Source organism: Cryptomeria japonica, chromosome 11 (assembly GCF_030272615.1).
Source record: "Cryptomeria japonica chromosome 11, Sugi_1.0, whole genome shotgun sequence".
NCBI classification, from domain to species: Eukaryota; Viridiplantae; Streptophyta; class Pinopsida; order Cupressales; family Cupressaceae; genus Cryptomeria; species Cryptomeria japonica.
The window spans coordinates 477,976,371-477,998,320 of NC_081415.1; the positions used below are offsets into that span (position 1 = coordinate 477,976,371).

Here is a 21,950-nt window from a genome sequence, read left to right on the forward strand (position 1 = left end):
CTGCCAATCTGAATACAGATCAATTTGAAGCTATGGTTGGTATTCTGAGGTCATCACCATGTCTCACTTTCTTTGAAAGTGACAATACATCCTTCTAGCAACCTCATAATGCCTCACTCCATATTGAAGGATCTATCAACCAACATAGGATCAAGCGAGTCTTGATCGACAATGGAGCAGGCCTAAATATATGTACATTACAATTGGTCACAACATTGGGATATGTAGTTGAATTAGTGGATCCCCGCAAAAAGATAACTATATAAGCCTATGATGATGCAAAGCGTTCGTCAAAAGGAGCAGTTGTGTTACCAATCCAAGTGGGCCCAATGGTGAAGCACATCATATGTCAAGTTTTGGACCTTCCTCTGTCGTATAATTTGTTGTTAGGAAGACCTTGGGTACACACCATGCAAGCCATTCCATCCACCTATCATCAGTGTATCAAGTTCCCGCATAATGGTGTAGAAATTACAATGCTTGGTGATGCAAATCCATTTGCATATTGTAACAATATCAACCATCAGCTAGAGATTACCGTTCCCAACAACAGAGAAGCCATCCGATCCACATCATATGTTAGTCTAGCTTCTCTCTCCAGTTCAAACACCACTATACCAAAGCAAGAGAAGCTAAAAATGAAAATGGCAGAGGAAGGTCCTGGGGAATACAATCTAAAAGCCAACTCTTTTGTGTTGGGCAACTACCCACTTCCCCTAGAACTCATGGTAAGCCTCAAAGGTTACTTCAAGCACCATTGGTCAAGCCAGCATTCACTTTGACGCCTTTTATCCTTGAAAAGAGTCAGGAAGAGGAGACCAGAGATTAAGACTTAACAGAATGGATCTATAAAGACCCTATCACCATGGAAATCCCACAGATCAATATGGCAAAGGCCTTCTCATTATGCAAAGAATGGGCTATGATGGTTAGAGTGCTTTGAGACCTTGCAAGCAAGGAAGTCATGAACCGTTGCAGCTTGAATTAAAGCCTAAAGATAACAATGGATTAGGCTTTCAAAAAGAGACTCTTCCTAAGCTCATATTCAAAGGGAAACCCAACCAACCTCTATATCAACCTAAATCTCTATAGAGGTAACCTTTGATTATATTAGCAGCACCAAGCACCACACCAACTACCCCAATGAGGCTAAGAATCCCAACAATACCATTCACATCACCAATCATCCCACCAATCAAACCAACAACTCCATCAACAACAACAACCGCATCAACAACACCATTATTAGTATCAAAACCCCCAGCAGTATCGACAACATTGATAATTCCATCAAAAGCAACAAATCCAACAATACCGATACTCCCAGTATCGTATTCACTGATACCAATAATCCTTCCTGCAGCACCAACCATTCCATCTCCGAAGGTACATCAACCAATCACACCTGCAGTGTTTAACTCAAAGGATATCCCGGTTTGGTATAGTAATCGGATATTGGAAAGCGACTCAGAGACCGACTCACATGAGTGGGAATTTGATTCCGTCCAACTCAATACTTCAGATGAGGAAGACGCATCACTACCTCCACCTCGCAAAGAAATCCCTATTTACGGAGAAGCACAGATACAAACCTCTTGGGTTCCTGAACTGGAAACACCTTCCACAGAGCCTACGTCACATCCTACGCCCGATTCTGACAGGGAGAGTACCATCAATGACCTTCACCACAACGTCTTAACCCTCACTAACACATCTTATGAACTTAACCTGATCGATGAGGTAATGCCCATTATCCATCCTGAACTCATCGAATGGAAGCAACCTAATCCCCCATGCCTTGACCAATTCCAAAACGATGAGGCAATCATTAACTTTTTGGAACTACGGGACAAAATACCTAGCGGGGATCACAAAGCTGGATTCGCCATTGAACTTAATAGCGCAACATACTTTGGGGCAGATGCCAAACCTTTCAACTACAAAAATATAACAATAAAACATGGATCTTCCACTGAAAACCACACTGTGGCACTGTTTGATCCCACAAAAGTAAAAAGAAAGAGCGTATCCAAGGGTGAAAATCTCTTTGAGGCGCATGCGGATGAAAGGTTTGACATCCTCCCTTCTAGTACACAGCAGGAACGATCAACGATCCTTATTGAGGAAACAAAATAATTCAATGTGGGGACTCTTGAAACTCCTCACCACATACATCAACATCTCTTTTAACTCCAGAGGAACAACCTAAGTTTGTAGCATTCTTCTAGAAGCGTCAGATTAACTTTGCATGGTCATATGCAGACATGCCTGGTCTTGATCCTGATTTAGTCGTGCATCACCTCACCGTAGCCGAAGGAGCTAAGTCTGTCAAATAGAAGCTTCACAAGATGCACCCTCAGATTGCGCTACTATTCAAAGCAGATCTTAAGAAACTCCTGGATGTGGGTTTTATTAGACCCATTGATTATGTAGATTGGATATCCAACATTGCACCTGTCAGCAAACCAAATGGGGGCATCCATATCTGTACTGACTTCAGAGATCTAAACAAGGCATGTCCTAAGGACAACTTCCCCCTACCAAACATTGAAATGATCGTGGACCTAATAGCAGGACATGCCATGCTTTCTCTCATGGATGGCTTTTTCAGGGTACAACCAGATAAAGATCGCACCAGAGGATCAACATAATACGACCTTCACATGTCCATGGGGAACATATTGTTGGAATGTAATGCCTTTTGGTCTAAAGAATGTAGGGGCGACCTATCAAAGAGCAATGACCACCATATTTCATGATATGATGCATACCATAATGGAAGATTATGTCGATGACTTATTGGCAAAATCCTTAACAAGAGAAGGTCATCTCGTAATATTAGATAAAATCTTTGATAGACTGGAACAATATCATGTTCGACTCAACCCAAAGAAGTGTGTCTTTAGAGTAACCTCAGGGAAGCTTCTAGGATACATCATCTCAAGCAAAGGCATTGAGGTCGACCCAACAAAGGTTCAAGCAATCATGGACATGCCACCTCCAAGGAACATCAGTTAGCTAAGGACGTTACAAGGGCGGCTTCAATCCATCCGAAGATTCATTGTACAACTAGCAAATAAGTGTCATCCCTTTACACACCTGTTACAAAAAAACATCTGCTTTCAATGGGATGCTAGATGCCAGCAAGCATTCCGCATGCTTAAAGACTATCTCATGAATACACTGTTGTTGATCCCACCAGATCCAAGTAGGCCTCTATTGCTCTATATTTTAGTAGCAAATACGACATTGGGCGTACTACTGGCACAACATAATGTAGAAGGGAAAGAGTGTGTTGTTTACTACATCTCTCGCACACTGGTCGACTATGAACTCAATTATACACCTATTGAGTGAGCTTGCCTAGCAGTAATCTTGGCAGCCACTAAACTGAGGCACTACCTATTAACGCATAAAGTACAACTCATTGCAAAGATCGATCCACTAAAGTACTTACTTAGCAAAGCAACATTGACAGGCCGCTTGGCCAAATGGGTAATGATTCTAAGTGAATTTGACATCGAGTATGTGGACCGTAAGGCTATCAAGGGCCAAGTTATTGCAGATCAGTTGGCCGATGCACCTCTCATAGGCGATCATCCTCTCATTTCCAATTTTCCAAATGAAGAGATATTCATGATCACAACAACACAACCATGGAAACTATACTTTGATGGTTCATATACTAGGCATGGCTCGGGGGCAGGCATTCTGTCTATCACACCTCAAGGTGACAGCATCCCGAAGTCTTACAAGCTAACTTTTTCATGCACAAACAAGATAGCTGAATATGAGGCCTTGATCACTGGACTCCGACTAGCCGTACAATGGAAGTTAAAAAAGCTACAAGTATATGGCGACTCTCAACTGGTCATCCGACAGGTCACCAATGAATATCAGACCAAGGATGATAAACTCATGCCATACAAGCAAATGGTGGACAATTTAAAGGCATCATTTACAACTATCACCTTTGAGCAAATACCTAGAGATTAGAATCGAGCTGTTGACGCCATGGCTACCATTGCATCTCTCCTAGATCTTCCACAAAATTCAACATGCTATGAGTTCTTGGTAGAACAACTATGGATTCCCGCTTATGATATCCCCGAATCCGAGATGACTAGTCGCCTTGTCGGTTCCAAATCCCCATGGTACAGTGAGTTCTACACCTACCTACGTGATCACACACTTCCTCCTAACCAATCAAATAACCAACGCAAAACCTTCATTCGCCAAACCGCTCGATATACCATCATTGCTGAAACCCTATACTGACGTAGTCTTGATGGTACTCTCCTTCTATGTTTGGAACAAGATGAGATAACAAAGGCCTTGGAAGAGGTACATGAAGGAATTTGTGGGACTCACTCAAGCGGTCCTTCCTTAGCAAAGAAGATCATGCGCACTGGATACTATTGGCCATCCATGAACAAAGACTCCTACTATTTTGTCAAAAATGCAAGAAATGCCAAGTTCATGGAGACTTGATACATGCACCAACATAGGAATTGCAACCAATCACAACATCATGGCCCTTTTGTCAATGGGGACTTGACCTTGTGGGTAAAATTCATCCATCTTCATCCAACGACTACAAATTCATTATTACCGCCACTACATACTTCACAAAGTGGATCGAAGCTATTCCACTTACCCAAGTCACCGGCAAGCAGATCGCCTCATTCATCCTTAATTACATCATCTGCCGGTATGGTGTACCCATGTCCATCATCACAGATAAGGACCTTCCTTTCAAAAATCAGGATGTCCATGAGCTCTGTGAGAAATTTCACATCCAACACCGCTTTTCCACTCCCTATTACCCACAAGGCAATGGTCAGGCCGAAGCATCAAACAAGAACATATTACTAATCCTCAAGAAGACATTCAATGATGTCGGTCGTGATTGGCACGTTCAATTAAATCCAACAGTATGGGCGTATCGTACTAGCATTCAAACCCCTACAGGCACAACTCCCTACTCACTGGTGTATGGCACAAAAGCTATCTTACCTATTGAGGCTGCGATACCATCTCTACGGGTTTCCTTGATAATCTAATAGATGATGAAGCATATCGGGTCTCTCGTCTTCAAGACTTGGAACTGCTTGATGAAAGGCGACAAGCTGCGTACAACCACCTCAAAGCCTATCAGCAGCGCATGAGCAGAAGCTATAATCATCGAGTTAGACCTTGTACATTTGAGGTAGGTGATCTTGTTCTTAGAGAGAATCCTCGTAACCAACCAAACAAAGAACATCAGGGAAAGTTTGAATCTAATTGGCTGGGTCCATATGTAATCATTTCTATATTTGGGTCTGGGGCATATCAGTTGGCTACTTCAGAAGGAGAACCGCTAGCAAATCCGATCAACAACATGCACCTCAAGAGGTTTTATACATAAGCTATATAGAGCATCAGGATCCAATACATACCAGAAAAACACCACAAACATTCAGATAAGTGTCCTGAAGAAAATACAAAAAAATCAAAATAGTAAAGAAAAATCATGCATCCAAACGGTGAACAACCACTTCGGTGGTACCTTGGGTAAGTGCGATGGTGAAAACCTGGCAAACAGGCGCCACTCATAAAGGCTATAACTCCATTATCTTTTAGACTTGTTGCGATCACATTCATTACATCCATTCATCCATCAGTACAACTATTGCTTGTTATTGATCTGCAATCAAGGATAGTACTTCATGCGTCTTACATCCCGCTTTTTCATAAATCATGACCAAACTGGGGGTAATGCCTTTAACCTATTGATGGAAGTGGATTCTACATTAACTATGATTCATTGAATTCTTCATTCAAAACTGTCTCACAAAATCCAAAAACATCATAACACATCAAAAATCAATCAAAAACATGGCAACACCTTGTACATATGCAACCACAAACAGACACCAAGCAAACATTTTGAGTTACTCAAACGATGACCACTTATCAAATCAACCAAACAATCAACACAGTTACACACAACTGTCTTCACAAGGATGCATCCTTCCTTACCCAAGACAAAGACATGATAATATTTTCTTTGACAAGAAAATTCTGTTTAAGCTATCAAGTACTTGGTCGGTTTGTTAGTTATTTATTCATTTATATCAGGTTCCTACGCTACTCCGAGATATCCACAAGTGATTAGAGTAGCTAGGATGGTTCCTAAGCATTATTTGTGTATCTTCTGTGAATTATTCCAATGAAGTTATGGGGAATGTACTAATGGTGTCTACATGGGAAGTTCACTAAGCTATGTGATCTTATGCAAAATACAGTCATGGATCACTATGGATTGCTGACTACAACGTATACCTCGACCATATGAGCACAAACCATTATGGAGGGTCCATATTCTTTATTTATTTATGCTGCTTGCTTGCAAATACAATGCTCCCAACTTGGTTCCTACTGCCTCGTCCAAGATTGATACTACCATGCTCAATGATGAAAAATAAAGCACTATGGATCGTCATTTCATCTCATCTGTTTATATTGCATTCCGTTGCATATCACCCATCCACTTGATTATTCATTATTCATATTCATGGTTTTTTATGCAAGTGTGAACAAGTTTAAATATGAGAAATTATTTAAAAATGATTTGGTCTTGGATACAATCACGACGGAGGTCTCTGATACATCATTAGTGCATCATGCAAATTTTCGCCAACCTTGCATTCATCTATCATGAACACACAACATCATCATATCATTACATTTAGTTGTATTTAAATGCATCTAGTGCATTATCATTTACTTACATATAGGTTCATTACATTCATTTTCAAAATTTTATTAAAGTGCATTTAATATCATTTAGTTGCATTCATTATCATGTACTTAGATTTGCATCATTAAAATCCTTCATCATCATTTATCATCATTTAAGTTTGTTTACAATACATTCATATAGATTCCTTTAGTTAAATGCATTTATTTATCTATCCATTAGTTAAATACATTCATCTATCAATCTAGTATATTCTTATACTCCTTCATTTTGTCTTAAAAAGATTTCATTTAAGATTCATTAAAATACATTCATTATCCTTTTAATTGCATTAATGTGCAATTATTCATTCCCCCCTTAGTTGCATTATCATTGCATTATTACTTCACTTAGTCATATTTTAAGTCATTTAGAATCATAACAATAAACACTTGTCTCGACATCTGTTTATACATTTTATATGTGCATTCATTTAGAAATCATCATATAAACATTTGTACTTTAAATTTGTTTATCCATCTTACATTTATTTTTAACCATCTATATACATTTACATCAACCATTTAATTCATTGCATTTTATTATATCAAACACAACTCCATATCATCATTTCATCAACAAAAACATTTCATTATGCATACATCATCATCATAGCATTCCATACATAAAAGCATTACAACCAACGAATCATATATATTAACTTGCATCCACATGTTAGCATCACATTCATAAACATCATAAAATCATCATCATCACATACATATAGAAATCATCTCATCAACATATACATCTAGCAAGTAAACATCCATCTAAGCATAAACTCATAAACTCATCATCCTGCATAAACCCATACATATCATCAACATGCATATCATCACAAAAAATGGGATCTCCTCATATATCACATCATATATCATCTCACAATAACCTACATGTATTAGAGTACAATGATGTCAAAAATATTGGCTACTAAGAGCCATCCAAGTCACAGTCCAAAATGACAATTTAATAAAATACATACAACTCTCTCAAATGGCACTCTGGCCAGATGCTGCACCATGACCATGACCATCTGCTCCCCCACTACCTCCTACATAGCTTGCACTACCTCGCCATGGAGGACCCATCGCACCACCACTGCTCTGTATCCTCTGAGACTGCTCTGATCTCTCCCAACACATCTGTGAATAGCTCAGTGCCCGTTGACTGGTTGGCACCGCCTGCTCATATAAACCCCGCCAATACTCTATCTCTACCTGAGCTCGCTATATCTCCCTCATCACCTCTGCAGCAGGACCTTGTGCTCCTACCCCAACTCGTACTCTCTCCTACAGCTCCGTCAATCTCTCCACTGCATCATCTCTCTCCCACAGCACTACTGTCAACTCTGACTCCTGTGCAAATAGCTGGACATCTCTAACTGCAACCTTTGCCTCCATATCCTCTAGCCGAGTCTGCAAAAATAATATCATCTGATCCCAAAGATCTCCTCCTCCCATCCCTATCGGATCCTCTGCTCCACCTGTAACCCCATCTCCTCCTCCATTGGCTCCCTCTCTTGTATCCATAGGTGCCTCTCCCTCCCCCATATCCCTGCCACCTAATCTGACTCCTCCCTGCATCAAAGGCCCTGTGATAGTCACAACAGTTGCCCGCCTCTCCCTCTCCACTGTAATCGTCCTCCTCCACCACCTCCACCTCCAAACCCACCACCACCTCCAAATCCACCTCGCCCTCCTCTCATCCTCCGTCTCTGTCTCTTATCATCCTCAAAAGCTGGAATTGGCTCTGCCAGATCCGATATGCGTGGAATAGGATGTGTTGTAATGTAGCATGTGTACTCATCTGACACCCCTGCATCTACAATCCGGCCTCATATGCCATGGTTTCGCCTGTAAAGTCCGAAACTCTACTAAGGCCTAATCATATGGTAACACTAGCCCCCACTAGAATCTCTCTCGTACCGCCCGTGCATACTCACCTGACCCACTCGACAATCCCTGCCTCAGACCAAACTGCCTCATCACTCTACTAGGTACCTGTCTCTCAACATTGTAGGTTGTCCTACCAATCAAGTATCGTGTCATAAATACATACGGTAAGGCCTGTGCATCATCATCCCAGGGCTCACACTCAATATAGGGCCTCCAAATCACTGCATCCAAATCATCTAATGCCCGTCGCCACCACTCTAACTTCCCCAGGTGGGGTTGACTCATCATATCGCCGTACATATACACATAGGGCTGATCCACTGCCCTAAATCTTAGACTCACAGGTTGTGTCACAGGTAGGTGCTCCCATGCCCAGATATGCAGTAGAGTGATCCCAACTCCCAACAAGCTCGTCTCTCGGTACACCACCTCATGTAGCTCCCGATATAGGTGCGACAACACGCACAGTCCCCATGCAAAGCGGGTCCCCTCAATCATCATCTGCTCTATAACCTAGCCCCAACCCACGACCAGTCCATGTGATCGTCGATCCAGGCATAGCAGGCCCCAAACAATCCCTGATAGTACAGTTGGAAGTGGCTCATATAATGCGGCTATATCCTCCCAGGCTACCGAGCCATCATGGATAAACACATCCTCATAAAAAATCCGCTGCACCGCTGCTGTCCCCCATGCTCGGTCATATGTCACAAGATCCCCTTGGATAGGGATGTGTAGGATCCACCACACATCCTCTAGTGTCACATTCATCTCCCCCATAGCTAGGTGAAACGTACAAGTCTCGTTGTGCCATCGCTTCGCCAATGCTGTCATCAAGCCATGATTCGTCTGAATCACTGGCACATACATCACATCATATAGGGCTGTCACTGCAATGCAATCAATCCCGACCTTTGTCAGCCAATCTCTCAATTGCTGTGTGGCTGGATGCCTCTCCCGCATCTGTGAGACAAGAAGATCATCCTACACACGCACAACAACCATCATCATCAGTTGTTTTGTTTCAAAGTTTCTTAAGTTTAAAACCTAGTCTATCAACATATACTTTGATCAGGTATCTTTGAGTCTCAACAGGTAAGCAATCATGACACACCTAGACTACAACAGACATTTATCCTAATGACCTAGTCTCATCGGGGCTGCTATGGTTCAAAACAACTAACCTCTCCATCCATCCAGCATCGACCATAGGAGATTCTTTTTCTAAACACACTGGGGCATCTATTTTTCAGACAATAGCGCTACTCTGCTAACAATCGCGCTACAACAACTACACACTAGCGCTAAAAAACCAATAGCGCTAGAACAACTACACAATAACGCCATTTCAAAGCAATAACGCTACAAGGACTCGATAGTGCTAAAAATGCATTGGTGCTAAAACAACTACTCAACTGCGCTACAACTTACAACAATGCTAAAACCACTATGCGATAGTGCTATAGCGGCACAATAGCGCTAGTTCAACTGACAACAACGCCAAAACACAGTTTTAGTGCTATTGTCCTGACTCAACTTGAAGGCTTAAAAAAAGCCATCAAAAATGCAAAAAAAAACAAAATTTCAAATTTGCGTACCACTGGTCCGTAGTCATCTGGCCGTTGGAATCGACGAACCCGCTCTAGCCGATGATCTGCTATTGGTACCGGTATCCTGACTGCTGCTCACTCTTTCAAAGAAGTCACTCTTAGAGCTCTGAATCACTGTGGAGATGAATGCAAATGACCCTGTTTTTACACCTTCACCCCCATATATACCCTTCGCCCTAAACCTAATTTTACCTCGCTCATCGCCATGGTCCTTGTGAACTTCCAGTGCCTCCCATTTCTCCATTTTATCTCTGAATTCTTATATTCTTTCATCGTTATCGCTAAATTCTTCTCTTCTACCTCCCCGCCAATTTTCGTTCTTTTTCGAGAGATCGCCCGATTTTTCAAAATTTTTCGACCCATCTCTCGAGGGGGCATACCGCCCATTAAATTAACATTTATGAGGCATATTTCTTCACACCTATTTTTCTTTCTTTGAAACGACGCGATAAACCGCACCGTCTCAAAGAGGGGCAAATGTAGTCACATAAATCTGTCCATTTAATTAAATGAATATTTGCTATTTATTTGATTAAAAACCCACTAGCCATCAGTTAATTAAATTAACATTTAATTAATTTCTATTCAAACATTCAGCTATTAATTAAATAAATTATTCAATTTATTTTAATTAATTCATTAAACCAAATTCACAATCAATTAAATGAATAAATCCTATTTATTTAATTTAATCCCCTTTCTTTTTTTAAATAAATAAATTAAAAACATTTATTTAAACCATTTAACCCCCCCACTTGCATTCTCCTACAAATGCAAGTTGCAACTATTTGTTGAAATAAATGAATTTTATTTTAATAAAATCATATTTTCCCTCACCCACCAAATCCACTTGCAATCCTAAAACCCCTTCTAGACCCTTCTAACCACTTTCTAATCATTCCTAATTAGCCTAATCCATCCCCTAAATATTGTCACATACCTAAGCAACTTGAAGTCACTTCTCAAAGCCTTCAAAGTCTTTGGAAAACATTAAATGCTTTATGTGTTTAACAAGCTAACCTCTAAAGTCTTCCAAACCACTAATGGCTCTTACATGACCATTAATGACTCTTACATAACCATTTATGGTTAAATCCACTTGCTCCTATGGTGAGAGACTTTACCCCTAAACTCAACCCTCATGTAACCCATGTGTCTTCTCAAGCATTTATTGCTTTGACCATGGTTATCCTCACTAACTCTTGCACAAGAGTTTATCCATTGGATAAAGACATTATTTATTGGATAATGACTTTATTCTTTCAAATTCAACATTAACCTTACCTCCCAAGTTAACCCTCAAGTCATGTCAATCATTTAATGCTTATTCCCTCTCCTCTCAACCCATCTCTTGTTGACATTTGTCATCCTAGGATTGGGTTGAAAGCCCTCACAAGGATCTAAAACCCTTCAATCCTGACCCTTGTTGAGATCACTCAATCTCAACCATCCATTACTCCAATTTACCTATAAATAGAGCTCACATTCCTCATTTTCAAATCCTCAAGCATCTAGTATTTTTAGCTAGATCCTGAAAACTTGTATTCATTTAACTTATAGTCAATTTTAGATATCATTTTAGCATAATCACTCATAATGTCATTTTGGACTAAAATTAATCTTAGTTCATTTAATAATATCTCATATTTAGCTTGTTTTACACTTGCATAGCATAGTTTAAAGCATTTCAATCTTAAATCTCCATAAGACATCCATAGTGCAAAAAGCTGCTGAGAGCTACATTCATTTGGAAACTTGGAGAGGAAAGGAACAAGGGAGGAGGAGCTACAAGCATGGTGGAAGACATTTGGAGATGCCTTGTTGCATTTGTTTTCGTTGTTAAATGCTCTATTTTGATTATAATGTCTCTCTTGGTATGCCTGTTTAGAATAATCTTTGGTTGTTAACACTAACCCTTGTTTCTTGTGTGCGTTGCCATACCACAGGTTTTCTAATCCTTTTTGCAGAGCATCACTCATATTACTAACATTTTCTATTTTAATCTCCTCTACAAAATGCATTATAATGTGTGAAGTAGTATAGTAATCAAGTCCAAAATAATTAGTTTATCATAAACAATACTTGTTTGATAGTAACATGATTGCTCATTCTTCGAGTTATATTAGTGATTACATAAAAAAATATTTATTTTTCTAGCCAAGGCATTAAAAAATCTTCGAGAGTTAAGAACATATCAAATATCTATTATAAGATAGTGTTTTACTATACATTTTTTTGATAATGATTTGTTGTTTTTTTGAATAAATTTTTTTTTTATAAATTTGATGTTTCAACTAGTAATTTTTTATTTGTAAATTTGATTTTTCAACTAATTTTTTTTCTCCTATGCTAATTTAATTTTAGAAATAAAAGTGTAGCTAGAATTTGATTATATGGTACATCTTGATATGTAACTATAAAAATCTATTCTAATATAATGTATTTGGAAAAGTTAATAAAATTTATTAAGCATACTTAACTAAATAAATGAGAGAAGAAAATCATATGTGTTACATACTTTATTTATTTTGCTTAGTACACTTGTTGGCTAATGGAAGTCAACTTTCAACACCTGCTTAAGTAGAAGCAATGCAAGTTCAGTGTTCTACATATGCATACATAAACAATATGTTAGAGAGTCATTTGTCTGCACACAAAAACTGATTTTGTATAAATAATTGATTTTAAGGTACAAAAGCTACATTGAAATTAGCCATATATTAGATAAATTTCAAAACACATTTTTTTTTAAAGCATTCTTAAATAGGAATATGAAAAAGAAATATGAATTAGAGAACAGTCAAATCAATGTACATTTGTTTCATGATAATCCCATTTAAAAAAATAGACATGTCATTCATGAAACCCTGGACATAATATTTTTTAGTTTGTGTATATCATTTTAAATAGTACTAATTGGTAATGAAATGACCAAAGATAGTGTACTTAAATACACAACCCTAAACACATCAATTCAAACTCTTGGTATCCATGGTGATGGGTAACAACTATATCCCATGATTGCTAACTTTGAAATTGAGATATTTGAATTCAAACATTATGTACATGTTTATAATTCTATTGAGGGGACAAAATTGTAGGCACAATATAATCTTGGAAGACAAAAGTCTTGGGAATTGGGGCTTTGAAGTTATATGATGGATAATTCAATGTAGTAGAGTGATGTATTTAGGTTTAGAGTCATTATGTGTGTCAAAAGAGCTTTAGAAGCTACAAAACGAGTGCTATCTAAGAATGGAATCACATCTATGTATAATGGCAAAAACATAGAGGTAAAAGTGTCAAGTATACACCTTTTTCCTCTATATTTTGCCCCTGCTTTAGTGTGTGTAAATCAAGTAAACAAACCTAAAAAATAGAAATAAAAGAAGTAACACCCATTAAAAGATATGGGTATTTTGAAATCTAGGAATTCGAACCACTTAAACATGTGCATGCTCTATTTATCTCAAACGAGTGGTAGGATCTATTAGACCTATCATAAATTGTTGAAGAAAAAAGAATGAAGTTTGAAAACCACAAATAAAGTGAAAATATAATTTATAATATACCCTCTCAAATTGTGAGTACTATGAATGGACACACATATAAAAGAGAGAAAAATGAACACAAAAATTATTATTGAAAATTGAACATAATGTGTCAAAGAAATTATATATGATTGAATGAAAATAAAAATTATTATTAAAAAAAACATGATTTATAAAAAAATTGAATATGATTACTAACATAAACTAAATATAAAACAAATGTCTTAAATATACTTACTTGTCTATTGGATAAAGATTGCATTAGAACATGTATTAAATATGCCTCTAGTTTTTCTTTGAGAACAATTGTGAGCATATAAAATCTATAAAAGAAAAAGATACATTTTCTCTAAGTGTCTATACTTATATTAATTAAAATAATATTAATTTTATAAGAAGAAATGCTTAATATGAAACACAATATAATTAAAAAATGAATTCAATTAATTATGACATCATTTAATAATTTAATCATGTAATTAAATAATAATTATATAATAAAAACTTTAAATTAAATTATATTTAACTTTGTCATAATTATAATAAGAATATTAAATTGATAAAATTAATTAAAAAATATTTATTTTATAAGAAAATATGTTTAATTTCAAACACATAATATAATTAAAAAATGAACTTGATTATAAGATCCTTCAATATTTTAAACATGCAATTAAATAGTAATTATATAATAAAACATTAAATTAAATCATTTCCCGAGGTGTAAGGAGAAGTCGTGGCAGCAAGAGCTGGTTTTGTAGGCAGCCGAGAAGGAGGTACATTAATCATTGCAGGTTCACTTCGCATGCTTTATGGGTGTTTTTCTCCCTCTTGAACAAAAGCATCAGAAACTCCTACAAAATTCTGGTGGTTTCTCACAGAAAGTTTGTAGCGAAGAAAGGTATCAGTTGGAAATTATAGACAATTGATATCAATAGCATTATGGGTGGAAAATGAAAGAGAACGGAGGCTACCACCATTGATAAATGGAGGAATCGTCCGCAGGTCTGGGCGGTACTTCAAGCTGCCAAGAAGACTGACTTTATGGAGCGCACACAGGAGAAATGACCCAAAATTACGAGAATCTTCAAGAAGGACTGGAACAAAGGCACATTAACCATAGGCAACAGGAAGGTCAAGGTGACTGAAACTATGATTACGGAAGCAATGGGTCTTCCGATGGAAGACATCAAGTTCTACAAGGACAAAAAGATTTCAGATGTTGTCGTGAATAAATTTCCGAAGGATGAGGAGGAGAAAGCTAGACTGGTGAAGGGAAACCATACCTACTTCTCGCCAAAGGTAATTAAATTAATTTGGGGAAGGGTTTTGCTTGCTATAATGGAATTTATCACTCTCGATGGTAGATACACTAGGGTTTACAACTACCATTTTGTCTTTCTTAATCACTTTAGGTATAAAGATAAAATTTCTATTCCATATTATCTCTTCTATGCCCTTAATGCTGGGAACAAGGATGCTCTATCCAACCCCAATATCAACCCAACAATGCATGAAGGTTTGATGGTGATTCTGTATAATCACATCAAGAACACCACCATCCAGTTGAAAATAGCTGAGGTCTCTGAGTTGGAAGAGGATTTCGATGACTCTGATGATGAGGAAGGCGAAGGATATGACACAGAAGCCGAGACAGAGGATGATCCCCAAATTGCTGGGTCGAGCAGGAAAAATAGAAAAACAGAGCATGGGAAACATAATAAAGGGTCGGCCAAAAAGAAGCAGAGAGGGGAGGATGAGGATAGCTGGTATGAGGAGGATAATGAGACTTACAACGACATGGATACTGAAAGTGAGGAGTTCCAAACCCTCATGAGCCAAAAGTAGAAAAGGAAGACTCCTAAAACTAAGGATGTGGGAACCAAGGACCATTGCCTCTCATGACTGAGTCTAAGGATAAGGGCCTGATGGGGGAGGATACGACCATGAAAGAAGCTCAGAGCTTTGATGTTAGGGAGGTGGGACTGGAAGTGAATCTTGAAACCGCAGGTGACAAGACCTAGGAAGAGCATCACTTGGATATTGACCTCTGCATCAATAATGGCATGGATAGCTTCAAATAGGTGCTCCTCTGGATGCAAAAGGAAATTATTGGCATTAAAACCAAGTAGGCCCAGGAAGCAGGGAAAATCAAGACTTTACAAGCTTTAGGCTCAGGTAAATTCAACTCCCTCCCAGATTGTCTCAGTGAGCTTATCAAAGCTATTGGTAATGCAGAGGAGATTATCAATGCTAATCGAAATAACTTTCTTAGCCCGGAGAACAGAGCAGGGGCCATTGAAAAAAGACTTGATGGAGTTGAGAACACGCTCAAAAAAGTTGGTGAGCAAAGTCATAAGATTCTTAAGGTTGCCTTGGCTAGTATGAAGGCTCTTATCAGTAAGTTGGACAATGACCATGGGGATAAGGCTGTGACAGACACTATTGAAGTAAAGGACGATACCCCAGATGATAAGGAAACAGGGCTTGGGAGAAGAACGAGGACGAGCACTAAAAAGATGCAAAGCCACAACAAGAAAATTGAGGAAATCAAGCGGGCAGTTGATAATATGGAACAACTAGAGCTGGAAGCTGCTGAAATGCTTCGAAACTTAACCTAAATCTGGGCTTCTGTCGGTCCTTTTTGGTTTTTAACTTGCTGTCTCTTGTTTGCTGGCGTTTTGTTTGAAAGATGTGTTTTCTTTGTGTGCTGTCTTTTGTGTTTTGTTGCACTTTAATGTAAATCTTTTGATCTTTTGGCTGTAATGGGTTCCAGGGACCCATCAAAACCCGTTTTCCCATATTCAAAAACATTAAATTAAATTATATCTTATAAGATACAATAATAGATTAACTAAAGGTAACAAATAAATAATTAAATAATAATGACAAATTCAAAAACAAATTAGCAAAAGGATGAACACAAAATAAGGAAATCAAGAAACCAGTAGAGAATTGTGACAAAGGTAAGTGGTGGGCAATGAGAATTACCAAGAACTTAGGCACACAACTTTTTTATGATGATACTAATTAATCTAATTCAGTGTTTCGGTAAAACATATCTACAAATTGGATTTTTTTTATTCTCTCTTAAAATAAAGATGCAAAAAAACAGTCCACATGTCTTCAACTGATGGGTGTGTTTTGGCTTAGTTGTATCAGTATTGGGAGAGAATATGCACAATCCCCATTCTTAAAAGAGGTAAGCTTTAAATCAATCACCCTTAATTAAATTAAAATAATATCTTACAATTTTACATCAATAGAAAATTATTGAAAGCAGGAAATAAAAGTTGACCAAATGAATGAGGTGGCTTCTTTAATCAAATCTGTTAGTGTTTTATTGAATAATAGTAGAGAGTCAAGTGCAACTGCTAGCCTTCAAAGTATAGATATTAGAAATGTAAAACTTGCATCTAAAGTCACAATTAGTGAAGAGTACCTTTATAGTCTTAAATATCTTCACCTTGAGTCCATAGAAAATTTAATTAAAGTGGGTTTAGGATTGGGAGCTACACCTAATTATTTTGAATCCGACATAGATGAATATTTGGAGGCACAAGAGTGGTCAAGTTCTGCATGCCAAAACTGCTTAGAGAGCATGATCATTAATAGATGTTGGGCTTTGTTGAATACAGTGGGTATTGAGAAGTTGGGAGGATTGAAATGTCTCCAAATATCAGCTAGGAATGGAACAAATAAAAAATAAATGTATATTAAAATATAAAAAATTGGGTAAATGCAAGTCATGAGTTAACTTAAGTGTAAAATTAAATAAGGTTGGAACAAGTGAGGGGTGAACCAATAAACAAAAAATAGCTGGTCATATTTCATGGGTAAGAAGGACAAAGGAAAAAACAACAAAATGTAAGTCATGGATGAACTTCCCACATAAGATAAAAACTAGTACTAGTCACGGGTTAGTCATGTGTATTTAATAAAGAAAACTAGCCTAGCGCAAGTCATGGGTAAATTTGAGAAAGAAAAGCTAGAACAAGTAATAGGTGAATGTGACAAAATAATGGCAAGAACAAGCCATCAATATTTTTGATAGGAAAAAATACTAGTGTAAGCTATATGGGTAAGCTTACCCAAAAAAATATTAAAAATAATACAAGTCATTTGAATTAAGATTTTTTTTTAAAGGCTATATTGTAGGCCATGAATGAATTTGAAAAAAAGAAGCAATGCAAATCATTGGTGAATTTGACAAAGAAAAAAAAGAAACTAAAGACAAGACATGGAAAAATTACAAACCCTGTATCACAACATATAAGCAAAAGATTGCTCATGATTTTGCCAAATTTTAAATTAAACTAAAAAACATAAACTCAACAAAGGGATTGCAAATTCTGGGTGATTTTAGAAGTTGAAATGAAATTTTGGTGTCATTAAGAAAAGGTATGAGTATTGGTGTAAATTAGAATCTGCAGGAAAGTGGGTTGGACCACAAAACTAGTTAAACAAGACTTGGATTTGGCTGGTCACGAGGCAGTGGTAACATAGATTAATAATAATATATGTTTAAAATGTTTCTTTTAAGGCATAATCACAAGAGTAGATCACAATTTACAATAGATAGTACAGGTCCTATAAAAGAGAAAAAATCCATTTTCCTGGACATAATCAGAACATAAATTTGAAGTCTTCTTTCTTACCTTCCTACTCTAGAGGGAAGAAAAAACCTATCTACTTTGAGATGTCCTAAGCAAAATATACCAACACTATTTAGAATAATGCACCAAAATGGTATTAATAATTGCATGGGTAGGGTAAAATAATTGAACAAACACATGAAATCCATAATTTTTTTTTTTAAAATTCTAATTGGTTTTCCATTTGAAATGGACAACCAAATCACGCTCTTTTAAAAAAAAGACAAAAATAATAGATTAGATGCAAGAAAGAAAGATTTTATGTCTATACAGTCTACTAGCATTTAAATAAAGTCACCTATAAAGAGAACACTCTAGAGAGATCTTGCTAAATAAAGCCACTTTGTCATATGTAGAAAGTTTTGAAATCTTTCAATGATTTGAGTTGGATGTATTACAACCCCTACATGTTACGAGATGTCATTGAATGCTCAAATATAAGAAAATATTTTAATTTTCTACAACTTGACATCTCACAAACAACAAAATGATTGTAATTGATTGAAATCATGTTAACATTTCTTTCTAAACTTTAAAAATAAACTTTAGAATCTACATAACAAAATTAAAATATAGCTTCAAGTCACATATTATTATCTATAATAAAGACGAGAACACTCTAAAGAAAATCAAAATACAGTTAAATACAATTTCATTGTAAAATTATAAAATCAACTTTAAAAAGTTTTTAAAGAAAATATAGTAAATGATAGCATTACTTAGCAGGACTAATCGTGGAACAATGAAAAAATAGTTGTTTGCCATACCATGGCATTCTCCTTGCAGCTTCCCTTGGCAGGCACAACCTTAACGTTAGCGTTGGAGCGTGACAGCTTCAAGACAAAGGTTGTTCCTTTTCACTTCTGCTCTTTCAATTTTTTTTTGCTTCGTCTGAATTGTCATGGCTAACCCTTTTCTTTGGATTTGGTGCAGTGCGATGCCAAGAAGCTTCATACCCACTTCATCAAAACTGGGAAGCACTCCGATATCTTTCTCGCAACTAAATTGGTTCAGATGTATGGGAAGTCTGTAAATATCGAGGATGCGCGGCATATATTTGATGAAATGTCTCAGCGAAATTTAGTGACATGGAATGTCATGATTGGAGTTTATGTTCAATGCGGAGAAGCGGAGGAGGCGCTGAAACTCTTCCGTCTAATGCGAAAGAAGATGATAAAAATGAGCCATTTTACTGCAAGCAGCGTTGTCAAGGCATGCACTGCCCTCTCAGCTCTTAAACAAGGCAGGGAATTGCATGCCCACGTCATAAGAAGTGGATTTGAATTGGATATTGTTCTGTACACTACCCTAATTGAAATGTACTGGAAAGGCGGAAGCAAACTGGATGCATGTAAAGTGTTTGACGAAATGCCACTGAGAAATGTGATTTCATGGAGTGTTATGATATCAGGTTGTGTACAGAATGGCTTCGAGGAGAAGGCAGTGGCTCTTTTTTCAAAAATGCAGGAGATGGGTTTCAATCCCAATCAGTACATTTATTCCAGTATCATAAAGGCATGTGCAGGTTTGCTACTAGTGGAGCTGGGTAAACAACTACATGCTCTTGTTTCTAAAGCTGGATTGGAGTCAGATGTCATTGTTGGGAGTGCATTAGTTGATGGTTATGTTAAATGTGGGAATATTGAAGCAGCACAGATTGTTTTTGGGAGAATGTCTAGATGGGATGTGGTTTCATGGACCACTATGATTGTGGGTTATATCCAGGTGGGGAGGGATGATGAGGCTCTCGAACTGTTCTTCCAAATGCTGCAGCACAATCTCATGAAACCAAACCACTTCACATATTCAGCAGTCCTTAGGGCATGCTCCGATTTAGCTGACATGGAATCTGGTAAACAGATTCATGCACACCTTATAAAAACATTATTTGAATCAAATGCCTCTGTAGATAATTCTCTTATTAGCATGTATGCCAGGTGTGGAAACATAGATGACTCACGGAAAGTGTTTGATCTAATGTCGAGGAGGAATGTGGTTTCATGGAATGCCATGATCACAGGGTATGCTCTGCATGGAAATTGTGAGGAGGGGATTAGATTCTTTAAGCAAATGCAACTTGCAGGGATTAAACCAAATCATATCACATTTGTTGGTGTCCTCTCTGCTTGCAGCCATGGAGGCCTTGTGGAGCAAGGTCGTGGCTTCTTTCATTCAATGAGTGTAGATCATGGCATTGAAGCAACAATGGAACACTATGCTTGTATGGTTGATCTATTTGGCCGGGCAGGTCGATTGGAGGAGGCCTTAGAGATTATAAGACAAATCCCACAAGAACCTACAGCTCTTATATGGCGGACTTTGCTGGGTGCTTGTAAAGTCCATGGCAATTTGGAGCTAGGCTATCGTGCAGCACAGGCTCTCTTGAAATTGGAACCTAACGATTCTGCTACATATGTGCTGTTGTCAGGTATGTATGCTACATATGGCAGATGGGATGATGTGGCAAAATTAAGAAAAATAATGAAAGACAATGGTGTGAGAAAGGAGGATCCAGGGCACAGCTGGATTCAGATCAAGAATAGGGTTTATGTATTTCTTGCAGAAGATAGATCAAACCAACAAACAGAAGAAGTTTATCCAATTAACGATGCATAAAATTGACAAAGCAATTGGACAAGGTAGGAAGTATGAACAAGAAGATAGATCAAACCAACAAACAGAAGAAACTCATCTAATTAATGATGGATAAAATTGACAAAGCAAATGGACAAGATAAGAAATATGGACAAAAAGATTATGAGATAGAGCAGGGAGAGGCTGGTTATTGCTTTTGGGCCTATCAGCACACCCCTTGAAGCATTTGCAAAAGATATTCGACTACCATGCTACTATAAAGTTGTCCTCTAACGTCATCCCTAACCGATGTTACAATTCCGGGGTGGAGAAAGTCCTTGCAGTGGTTGTTGCTGATATTTATTAGTTGAGCAATGAGTTTCATCTAGTGCAAATACATGGATAGCAGTACATTTGGTTATCTAACCACCTCTTCACTGTATATTAAGTCCCATTTAGTAGATATCCTATATGCTTTGTACAACTACTAAGAATTTATACGATCCCTTTTTCATCTTTAGCTTTCTCTACAAGAAACTCTCAGACCTCCTTGTTCAGGTCATATAGGTGGTTCATTTGTTTGGGAACTTATTAAGCACTTCCTTGGTATATCATCGCTGTGTTAGTTCTACACTTCACACAAAACCGGCTGTTAGGATTTAAAAACGAATTAGAAGAGCAGAAAAAACTGAATAATGAATTCACAGACAAAGACAAATGAGATACACAAATTTATCATGGTTCGGTAGATTGCCTACGTCCCCTACACAGCTGCAAGCAGCTTCAGAATACTCTTCACAAAATGATATCCAAACAGCTCTTAAAGAGCTTTACAAACAGAAGATGAAGAGCCGAAGGTTTTGGCGGCAAAGTGGAAGGAGTCC

At 37.6% G+C, this 21,950-nt stretch overlaps 1 protein-coding gene across 1 annotated transcript; it reads left to right on the forward strand.

Annotated features, from left to right (window-relative positions):
- Nucleotides 1-19,192: 19,192 nt before the first annotated feature.
- On the forward strand, nt 19,193-21,586 carry LOC131068699 (pentatricopeptide repeat-containing protein At2g13600). The gene is made up of 2 exons (XM_058003953.2): nt 19,193-19,338; nt 19,426-21,586. The coding sequence occupies exons 1-2, from the start codon at nt 19,261-19,263 to the stop codon at nt 21,106-21,108; spliced, it is 1,761 nt and encodes a 586-aa protein (XP_057859936.2). The 5' UTR covers nt 19,193-19,260; the 3' UTR covers nt 21,109-21,586.
- Nucleotides 21,587-21,950: the final 364 nt, after the last annotated feature.